At 46.5% G+C, this 11,257-nt stretch overlaps 1 protein-coding gene across 1 annotated transcript; it reads left to right on the top strand.

The window, feature by feature from the left end:
• Window positions 1–7,323: 7,323 nt before the first annotated feature.
• asb12b (ankyrin repeat and SOCS box-containing 12b) lies at window positions 7,324–10,472 on the top strand. The gene is made up of 4 exons (XM_061788720.1): window positions 7,324–7,517; window positions 7,720–8,042; window positions 9,271–9,799; window positions 9,882–10,472. Exons 2-4 carry the CDS (start codon window positions 7,758–7,760, stop codon window positions 10,037–10,039), a joined length of 972 nt encoding a protein of 323 aa, XP_061644704.1. The 5' UTR covers window positions 7,324–7,517; window positions 7,720–7,757; the 3' UTR covers window positions 10,040–10,472.
• The last annotated feature ends 785 nt before the right edge of the window (window positions 10,473–11,257 follow it).

Raw genomic sequence — 11,257 nt, 5'->3', positions numbered from 1 at the left:
ACTGCCCTTTATCCTAGCAGAGGTTCCTTTCCTGGATGTTGTACTTACCCATCACTTCTTCATCACCCCTGTTTCCTTCACCAACATGTCCATTACAATCTGCACCAATCACGACTCTCTCTCTGTCTGGGATGCTCAGAACTACTTCATCTAGCTCCTTCCAGAATTTCTCTTTCACCTGTAGGTCACGTCCTACTTGTGGGGCATAGCGGCTAATCACATTATACATGACACCTTCCATTTCAAGTTTCAGCCTCATCGCCTGATCTGACACTCCTTTCACCTCCAAGACATTCTTAGCTAACTGTTCCTTTAAAATAACCCCTACTCCATTTCTCTTCCCATCTACACCATGGTAAAATATTTTAAACCCTGTTCCTAAACGTCTAGCCTTACTGCCTCATCATCATATGATAATAATCCAGCCATCCATCCATGCTCCTGGAGGTGGGGCTCGAAGGCGAGCACCTGGTGGGCGGGCCTGCACCCAAGTGGCCCGGCTGGGCACAGCCCGAAAGGGTAACGTGGGTCCCCCTTCCCATGGGCTCACCACCTGTGGGAGGGGCCATAGGGGTCGGGTGAAGTGCGAGCGGGGACCTTGGCAATCCGATCCCCGGCTACAGAAGCTGGCTCTCGGGACGTGGAATGTCACCTCTCTGGCAGGGAAGGAGCCCGAGCTGGTGTGTGAGGTTGAGAAGTTCCGACTAGATATAATCGGACTCGCCTCCACGCACAGCTTGGGCTCTGGTACCAGTCCTCTCGAGAGGGGTTGGACTCTCTTCCACTCTGGAGTTGCCCACGGTGAGAGGGGCGCCAAGCAGGTGTGGGTATACTTATTGCTCCCTGGCTCGGCGCCTGTACGTTGGGGTTCACCCCGGTGGACAAGAGGGTAGCCTCCCTCCGCCTGACTGTTGTTTGTGCCTATGCACCAAACAGCAGTTCAGAGTACCCACCCATTTTGGAGTCCTTGGAGGGGTTGCTGGAGAGCGCTCCGGCTGGGGACTCCATCGTTCTGCTGGGGGACTTCAATGCTCACGTGGGCAATGACAGTGAGACCTGGAAGGGCGTGATTGGGAGGAACGCCCCCCCCCCGATCACAACCCGAGCGGTGTTCTGTTATTGGACTTTAGTGCTCATCACGGATGGTCCATAATGAACACCATGTTCAAGTATAAGGGTGTCCACCCTATGTCGCAGTTTGATGATCGACTTTGTGGTCGTGTCATCGGACTTGCGGCCGCATGTCTTGGACACTCGGGTGAAGAGAGGGGCGGAGCTGTCAACTGATCACCACCTGGTGGTGAGTTGGCTCCGATGGTGGGGGAACGTCTGGCAGAATCCCTTGTCAGAAGGAGTTTCAACTCCCACCTCCGACAGAACTTTGCTCATGTTCCGGGGGAGGCGGGGGACATCGAGTCCGAGTGGACCATGTTCCGGGCCTCCATTGCTGAGGCAGCCGACCGGAGCTGTGGCCATAAGGTGGGTGGTGCCTGTCGTGGCGGCAATCCCCGAATCCGTTAGTGGATACCAACGGTGAGGAATGCCATCAAGCTGAAGAAGGCCTTTTTGGCCCGTGGGACTCCTGAGGCAGCTGATGGGTACCGGCTGGCCAAGCGGAATGCAGCTTTGGTGGTCGCTGAAGCAAAAACTTGGGCATTGGAGGAGTTCGGTGAGGCCATGGGGAAAGACTTCCGGACGGCTTCGAGGAAATTCTGGTCCACCATCCAGCGTCTCAGGAGGGGGAAGCAGTGCACCATCAACACTCTGTATAGTGGGGATGGGGCGCTGCTGACCTCGACTCGGGACGTTGTGAGCCGGTGGGGAGAATACTCCTCAAGACCTCCTCAATTTCACCGACACGCCTTCCCGTGAGGGAGCAGAGTCTGGGTTCTCTGAGGTGGGCTCTCCTATCTCTGGGGTCGAGGTCACCGAGGTGGTTAAAAAGCTGCTCGGTGGCAAGGCCCCGGGGGTGGATGAGATTCGCCCGGAGTTCCTCAAGGCTCTGGATGTTGTAGGGCTGTCCTGGTTGACACGCCTCTGCAACATCGCGTGGACATCGGGGACAGTGCTTCTGGATTGGCAGACTGGGGTGGTGGTCCCCCCTGTTCCAACTACAGGAGGAAGTTGAATCTCAGATTCAGGAGGAGGAGTGTGGTTTTCATCCTGGCCGTGGAACAGTGGACCAGCTCTACACCCTCGGCAGGGTCCTCGAAGGTGCATGGGAGTTCGCACAACCAGTCTACATGTGTTTTGTGGACTTGGAGAAGGCGTTCGACCGTGTCCCTTGGGGGGTCCTGTGGGGGGTGCTTTGGGAGTATGGGGTACCGAACCCCCTGATACGGGCTGTTCGGTCCCTGTACGACCGGAGTCAGAGTTTGGTCCGCATATCCGGCAGTAAGTCGGACCCGTTTCCGGTGAGGGTTGGACTCCGCCAAGGCTGCCCTTTGTCACCGATTCTGTTCATAACCTTTATGGACAGAATTTCTAGGCGCAGCCGAGCCATAGAGGGGGTCCGGTTTGGTGGCCTCAGTATTGCATCTCTGCCTTTTGCAGATGATGTGGTTCTGTTGGCTTCCTCAAGCCGTGACCTCCAACTCTCACTGGAGCAGTTCGCAGCTGAGTGTGAAGTGGCTGGGATGAGAATCAGCACCTCCAAATCTGAGACCATGGTCCTCAGTCGGAAAAGGGTGGCGTGCCCTCTCCAGGGATGAGATCCTGCCCCAAGTGGAGGAGTTAAAGTATCTTGGGGTCTTGTTCACGAGTGAGGGAAGAATGGAACAGGAGATCGACAGGCAGATCGGTGCAGCGTCTGCAGTGATGCAGACTTTGTATCGATCCGTTGTGGTAAAGAAGGAGCTAAGCCGGAAGGCGAAGCTCTCGATTTACCGGTCGATCTACGTTCCTGCCCTCACCTATGGTCGCGAGCTGTGGGTCGTGACCGAAAGAACAAGATCCCGGATACAAGCGGCCGAAATGAGTTTCCTCCGCAGGGTGTCCGGGCTCTCCCTTAGAGTTAGGGTGAGAAGCTCGGTCATCCGGGAGGAGCTCAGAGTAGAGCCGCTGCTCCTCCACATCGAGAGGAGCCAGATGAGGTGGCTGGGGCATCTGATTCGGATGCCTCTCGGACGCCTCCCTGGTGAGGTCCCACTGGGAGGAGACCCCGGGGACGACCCAGGACACGCTGGAGAGACTACATCCTTCGGCTGGCCTGGGAACGCCTCGGGATCCCCCCGGAAGAGACGGATGAAGTGGCTGGGGAGAGGGAAGCCTGGGCGTCCCTGCAAAAGATACTGCCCCCGCGAGCCGACCTCGGATAAGCGGTAGAAAATGGATGGATGGATGGGTGTCAACTAAAAGTATTATTTCTGATATAAGAGTTGTACAGAATCTCATGTTTGCCTGATGAAGCATCCAGTGAGTATTTGTAGTATGCAACATAAGGATTGGTTTCCATTGGACAATCAGATTGGTGTGGCCAGCATATTAAAAATGAAGACATAGAAACATTTGACTCCACCTTAACATTGTCCCTCACATTGTACAAATGATGTGCCTGTCATGCTGCGATCTGTCGGAAAAAGGACAGTGAGGTCCTGCTAAATGAGTTCCTGTAGTGTTTTTGTCACGGTAACCTCTCATTTCATCTGTTGCCAGGGCAACTCCACGTTCCATCGTAGTTGCTAAGGCGACCACAGGTTGCTGTGACCCGCATATTTCCACAAAATAGTTACTCCCAAATCCAAAGAGGGGCATTGAAGGGCGACGAGGCGTTTTCGGCAAACTACTAACATGCACACAATTCCTGTGAAAGAATTGTTCAAAAGGTCCAACGGCATCAGATTAAACACTTTGGTGTCTCCAGGAGACATCAATATTAGAGATGTTTGGACCTAGGCCATAAAGCTCATGGGTGTATTTAGTCTGCCTTGCAGTGTCTGGTACTGCAATTGTGTCTTCGTTCTGATAAAAGTTTTCAAGGCCACAGAAACTGTTACTCCTCACACTGACCACAGTGCAAAACAGAAAGCATATACACACATGCATTAACACGAACCAGCGCACACAGAACATGACGAAAAGGCCGGACACTTGCTTTCTGTTGGCTTGTGTGCTACACATGAATGACTCCTCACCCTTCTCATCTTGTCTGAGAGAATTTTTACCCTCAGCTGTAAAATGAAACAAAGCGGGACGGGCTTGACCTTGAGAAGGGGGTTGCCAAATCTTAACCTCCCAAGAGGCCTCACGCTAACGTTGCTGGGCTTGGTCAAGGACACGCACACGAAAAAAATTATCCTACCAGTGGCAGGCTGTGCATTTGGTACACAACAAAAGCATTATAATGTAGTTAAATTTGCATCCTACTCACCAGAGATGCTGATTATTAAGTGTTTTAAAGCTTGCTGATCGCTACTGACGTACACTATTTTGCTTACTGATCTTTGCTCTAACTCTTTTTGCTTGGACCGACTTATCAGAGGACAGAAAAATGTCGATGCTATTTTGGATGTGCGGCGAATTCGAAATCGGATTGGTTCAAAGAAACAGTCGTGATTTGGCAATATAAAATATAAATCAATATAAAATAATCAAATTAAAACGGTATGAAAAAACTAAGCAATTCCTTACCTTTATGCTTGCACACAGGAAGAAGCAAGGACACCAATTAATTTCAAAATACGTGCCTTACCAACTACAAATGTACGAATAAAATATATATATATTTTTTGGCAAGCAGTCTTCTTTTTGTGTTTACAAGAACACTCTATGAAATCAATGTATCACTATCGCCATCAAGTGGAGAAAAAACGAGGATGCAAATTCAATATATTCAGTTTTTTATTTATTTATGATAACGATGAGAGATTGTTCTCATTATATAAAGCAAATAAGGAAAGTTTGAATCAAAAACAGTTACCCAAGTTTTCATGTAATTATTAGCCTATATACAGTACGTTTATTGTTGAGGTTTTAAACACGTGCACTCACTTTTTGACGACAATGTATCTTACTACAGTATATAGGGTTTTATGGACATGTATACTTTATATGTTACACAAACCTCAATTCCAATGGAGTTGGGACATTGTGTAAAATGTAAATAAAAACAGAATACAATGATTTGAAAATCCCTTTCAACCTACAGAATATTCAATTGAATACACTACAAAGACAACATATTTAATGTTCAAACTGATAAAAATCGTTTTTTTTTTTTCCAATATTCTCATATAAAAATATTCATTTTGATTTTGACTCCCGGAACATGTTCCAAAAAACAAAAGACTGGGAAAGTTGAGGAATGCTAAAAAAAAAAAAAAACACTTGATTGGAACATTCCACAGGTGAACAGGTTAATTGGAAACAGGGGAGTGTCATGATTGGGTAGAAAAGGAGCATCCCCGTAAGGCACAGTTGTTCACAAGCAGGTTCACCACTTTGTGAACGACTGCATCAGCAAATAATAATGTAACAATAACAGTAATGTACAATTGCTAGGAATTTAAGGATTTCATTATCTACGGTCAATAATCTCATCAAAATATTCAGTGAATCTGGAGTGATTCCTGCATGAAAGCGACAAGGCCGAACACCAACATTGAATGCCCCTGACCTTCGATCCCTCAGGCGGCACTGCATGAAAAACCGACATCATTGTCTAAATGATATTGCCGCATTGGCTCAGGAACACTTCAGAAAACCATTATCAGTTAACACAATTTGTTGCTACATCTGCAAATGCAAGTTAAAACTCTAACATGCAAAGCGAAAGCCATATATCGACAACACCTTGAAACGCCGCCGGCTTGTCTGGGCCCGAGATCATCTGAGATGGACTGACGCAATGCGCAAAAGTGTGCTTTGGTCTGACGAGTCCACATTTCAAATTGTTTTTGGAAATCATGGATGTGGTGTCCTCCGGGCCAAAGAGGAAAAGGACAATTTGAATTGTTATCAGTGCACCAAGTTCAAATGCCAGCATCTGTGATGATATTGGGCTGTGCTCGTGCCCATGGCATTGGTAACTTGCACATCTGTGAAGGCATAATTGATGCTGAACGGTACATACAGGTTATCACTCTCGCACTCTCATACTAGTCACTGGGTGTTCAATATACACCTCATGGGAGTCAAGCACTATCTGAATACCTGAAAAAGGAATTGTTGATCGACTAAAATAAGCACTAGGCTATAAGCAGATTGCAGCAGAGAATGATCCCCTCCATTGGAAACAAACACACCTTCAACAAAACCACTCAGGTGATGGACTGACCAAGTGTTCTATGTCCCCTGACCTAAATCCTAGTGAGCATCTGTGAGGCATCCATAAATGGAAGGTGGAGGAGCACAAGGTCTCTAACATCCATGAGGTCACCGATATCATCGTGGAGGAGTGGAAAATAATTCCAGTGGCAACCTGCTGGAAAATAACGGTGGCCACACAAAATATCTACACTTTGGGCACAATTTGGACATTTTCACTTAGGGGTGTACTCACTTTTGTTGCCAGTGTTTTGGACGTTAATGGCTGTGTATTGCATTATTTTGAGAGAACATTAAATTCACACAGTTAAGCAAGCACATACAACTATACATCATAGCAAAGTGTAAATTCTTTAGTGTTGTCCCATTTTAAAAATAAACTAGAAATATATTTACAGAAATGTGAAGCACGTACTCACTTTTGTGACATACTGTAGCATGTGTACATGTTATCAAATAATTGAAAACTTCTCCATGGTGTATTCAGTGAATGCCAGCAATCTCGACTATTTGCCATCTGCAGAAAGAATGTGGTGTTACATTCTATTATGAGTTAGGCTTGGCAAAAGAACAGCTGATTGCTGGCTTCACGGTGGAAATGTCTCGCAGTCACGCAGCTGACACTTACTAAAATGGCTTCTGTTGAGAAACTGGGGATTGGGAGAGTGAGGAGGATAGCAGCGATGCCAGGATTCTTCTGTGATTTTTCAGCTTTTATTCACCTGTAACCGTGGCAAATATGTAAATGAAACTTAATTTGCATACTTACTCTGCCAGGACAAAGTGGCACAACGGTCGTGCTTGATAACATTCTACACGCCTTTAATTCTGGCATACAGACATAAACACATCTGTTCCATTTGTGTTTTTGTCCTGGACATCAGTGACACATACATGCGCACACACTCAGACACACACCAATCAAAGAGTGTCACTGGTCTATCACCTTTCTAATTTTAAACCTGCGCTTCAACTCTCCAAGAATGGAAGTTCAGCCAGGCCCATCTGTGGTCTAAATTTAGCCCCCCCCCCCCCCCCCCCCCCCCCCCCCCCTCCCCCCAGACGTTTTAGCCCCTTAAACTCACACACAAACACACTATCGGGCACCTTTTACAACTCACAAGTTTCTCCATGCATCACACATTCACAGACACGCACAGGTTTTGCCCTATGTACCTACTTATTTCCTTTCCTGAATGTAACTTGAAGGTGATTGCGTCGTTTTTGCTTGGAAATAACCTCAGCCGAATAAGGTGAGTTTTTGTTTTAGGAATGTGTCATTTTCACAATAATGTCGGCTTTTAAAGATGTAATGATCCATTCGTGTCCAACAGTTTGTGGCATTACATATGCACAGTATAATCACAGCTGTCACATAGACCTGTGCTCAAATAGACACAAACAAACGACAGATATGTTTGGGTGCATTACCATCCCCATTGTCTGCATTTGCAGATGGCAGAGCTTTAACTCGCACCGGCCTGGAGATAAATATGCCCGTGGGTCGAGCTGTCGACATGAGTTTGATGGACATCTCCAAGATCTTCTCACTGCTGCAGCCCAGGGAGGACGATGAGGACAACGCGCTGAGTCAATCATTAAACAACGCCGTGAGCAGCGACAACATCTTTCTCCTCTCGCAGCTTCTTTCTCAGGAGAGCTACAGGAGGTCTATCAACAGTCGAAGTGGCTGGGGAGTCCCCGTAACCCCCTTACGGACTGCTGCTGCTTTGGGACACCTGAAGTGCCTGGAGCTGCTACTGGAGCACGGTGCAGAGGTATTTGTGATGTGCAGCAGTGTGGAGGTAGAGGGGTCACCTGTGACTCTCGGGCTGGTTATGTATTCAGATTAGAAATCAAAACATGTTGTGCCTTCAGCATTTTACACGCGTTGAACATATTATGCATTAAAGCTGCATAATTACAGGACGCCACCTTTCATGTTAGATCAGATAGGCTTCACTGAGCTCTGAACGATCTTCACTGATCTTATTTTAATATGAACCACTGTGATAGAAGCAGTCTATTTTAGACCAAAACAACACTGACACCCAAACAAATTAATTAAATAAAAAGCTAAAAAAAAAATATCAACATGGATCCCAGCACCCAATTTATTTCAGAATTTGATTATTTTATAAAAATAACGCTAGTTGGATAGTTTTAGAGGTACAGTGGTGTCGAAGAGCTCTTTAATTTATTGAGAGAAAATTTGACAGCAAGATATATGCAGCCATCCATCCATCCATCCATCCATCCATTTTCTGAGCCACTTCTCCTCACTAGGGTCGCGGGCGTGCTGGAGCCTATCCCAGCTATCATCGGGCAGGAGGCGGGGTACATCCTTAACTGGTTGCCAGCCAATTGCAGGGCACATAGAAACAAACAACCATTCCCACTCACATTCACACCTACGGACAATTTAGAGTTGTCAATTAACCTGCCATGCATGTTTTTGGGATGTGGGAGGAAACCGGAGTGCCCGGAGAAAACCCACGCAGGCACGGGGAGAACATGCAAACTCCACACAGGCGGGGCCGGGGATTGAACCCCGGTCCTCAGAACTGTGAGGCAGACGCTCTAACCAGTCGTCCACCGTGCCGCCCAGCATGATATAAAAATGTGTAATACGTTTCGCTTGGAAATAACCTCAGCCGAATAAGGTGAGAAACTTTGACAGCATGTGCAAAACTGCACTGCATCAAAGTTGTTTATATTTCAATGACCTTTTTTACATTTCAAAAAATAGAAATGCCTCTCAGAAATATAAGTGGAGTTCTACATCATTGCAAACTACAAACACAATAAAATACACATAATAAATTAACCTGCAGGTCTATATGCTGGTTATTTGTGTCTACCTCGCTTGTTTCTTGAACCATTTTAGCTGTTTTAATGAAAATAAAATGAAACTCCATAGGGGAGTGGATTTTTGTTTGATAATTGAAATACAGGATAAGTGATTTGGAAAATGAATGAAAGCATTATTGGTGTGATCATGTCCAGGTAGATAGCCTGGACGTGAAGGCCCAGACGCCATTGTTCTCGGCTGTTAGCGGCAAACATCTGGACTGTGTGGTGGCTCTCCTGAAGGCCGGAGCCGACCCAAACGGAAGCCAGCACAACAACTCTTCGCCGGTGCTGACAGCTGCTCGAGAAGGGGATGTGGACATTCTTCAAGAGCTGCTCCGCTTTGGAGCAGAGGTGGACGTTCGACCCAAAGGACCAGAGTGGGCATCTAACGCTACGGCATGCCGAGGGCCTCTTTATATCTCAGCAGTGTACGGACATCTGGACTGCTTTAAACTCCTACTCCTCCATGGAACTAACCCTAACTATAACTGCACAGATGAGAAAATGCTGGCCCGAATAAAGCAGCCGAAGACTGTCCTGGAGGTATGTTTGCGTTATGGTTGCGGCGTGGAGTACATCCAACTTCTTATAGACTTTGGAGCAGATGTATATCTGCCGACACTCATTGTTGACAAGACAACAAAGCAGAATGAAGCCTTGGCTCTGCTGCTCAAAGAAAGGGGTAAGACCCCTATGACTGTGATTTCATTTTGTCACAAAAAAGTTCAACTGTTGCTTTAACTTTTTGTGTCTTTCTGCCCCAGTTTGTCCCAAACCTCTGATGTCACAGACTCGCCTAGCATTCCGCAGATACCTTCATTTTGCTAACAAAGATCCTGCCATTGACAGTTTGGACGTTCCTCTTCTCCTGAGGAACTACCTGAAGCACAACACCTCTGAACACGTGGGATGTTCCAGTTAGCATCAGAACAAGCAGCAATAATTTTTATGTCAGTGTTGTTTATTAAGTCCTCTTCGAGTTAAAAAATAAATAAATTGGATTACACATCTATTTATTCATTTTCTGTACAGCTTGTCCTCATTATGGTTGCGGGTAAGATGGAGCCTATCTCAACTAACTGAGCAAGAGCCTGCACTGGTTGCCAGCCAATCGCAGGGCACATATGTATTTGTTTCATAAAATTGTATGAATTTATTCCGAGCACTCTTCATTTCGTAGCGTTTCTCAAGGCTCCACTGTTCGCCTCCAGTACGTGATTCCAGACAGATTTCAGAACTAGATTTAAGCCTATATGTGCTGCCATGTCAATCTAATCTGGGCCACAGAACTTCAGAATCAGTAGTGTTGGCCGATATAACTTAAACTATGTTAGCGATGCTGCTGTTTCTTGATTCAGATTTCAAACTCACCTCAAAAGGCCTGCTAGCTGACCCGCAGCAACGTCAGCATTTTTTTGTCATTTGATTGGTTGGTCAGAGAAAGTCAGGTTCAACGAGCAAAACTCCTCTATAACGATTTGCACACTTCAATACATTTAATAATCAGCATCACTGTGAGTGAGTATAATGTATTTTTTCATGTTTTAGTCACATGTTATTAAATAACGTTCCTACATGGGTTTTCTCCGGGCACTCCGGTTTCCTCCCACATCCCAAAAACATGCATGGTAGGTTAATTGAAGACTCTAAATTGCCCGTAGGTGTGAATGTGAGTCCGGATGGTTGTTTGTTTGTATGTGCCCTGCGATTGGCTGCCAACCAGTTCAGAGTGTACCCCGCCTCCTGCCCACAGTTAGCTGGGTTAGGCACCCTTGTGAGGATAAGCGGCTCAGAAAATGGATGGATGGATAGCTGCTCCAGATGATGTACTGTTATGTTGCATTTGTGTATAGTATAATTGCAACATGATAACAATGGTATTAATGACTCGGGTAAATCCCCACTGAAGGCTACAAAATGCACATCAGCGCCACTGTGTTTTAGGAACGTGTGAGGAAGCCAGCGTAACTGAAACAACAACAACAAGCACGGGGAGAATATGCAACTAACTCAACACGGGAAAATTGGAGCAAACTTTCCCCCCCAAAAATCTAAAATTTAAACATCAAACCTCATATTTGTGAGGCAGACATGGCAATCACTAAACCACAAGCTGCTACGTAAGTGGACAATAGTCAAC

The sequence above is a fragment of the Phyllopteryx taeniolatus genome, chromosome 10 (genome assembly GCF_024500385.1).
Source record: "Phyllopteryx taeniolatus isolate TA_2022b chromosome 10, UOR_Ptae_1.2, whole genome shotgun sequence".
Lineage (NCBI taxonomy): Eukaryota > Metazoa > Chordata > Actinopteri > Syngnathiformes > Syngnathidae > Phyllopteryx > Phyllopteryx taeniolatus.
The sequence above is the reverse complement of the archived record's forward strand: the minus strand, read 5'-3'. Positions and strand labels throughout refer to the sequence as shown.

Excerpts from the sequence above, each read along its gene's own strand:
- asb12b (XM_061788720.1), top strand. The coding sequence starts at position 7,758 with ATGCCCGTGGGTCGAGCTGTCGACATGAGTTTGATGGACATCTCCAAG. Across the intron at positions 8,043-9,270 it reads TACTGGAGCACGGTGCAGAG|GTAGATAGCCTGGACGTGAA; the intron begins GTATTTGTGATG and ends GATCATGTCCAG. Across the intron at positions 9,800-9,881 it reads TCTGCTGCTCAAAGAAAGGG|TTTGTCCCAAACCTCTGATG; the intron begins GTAAGACCCCTA and ends TTTCTGCCCCAG.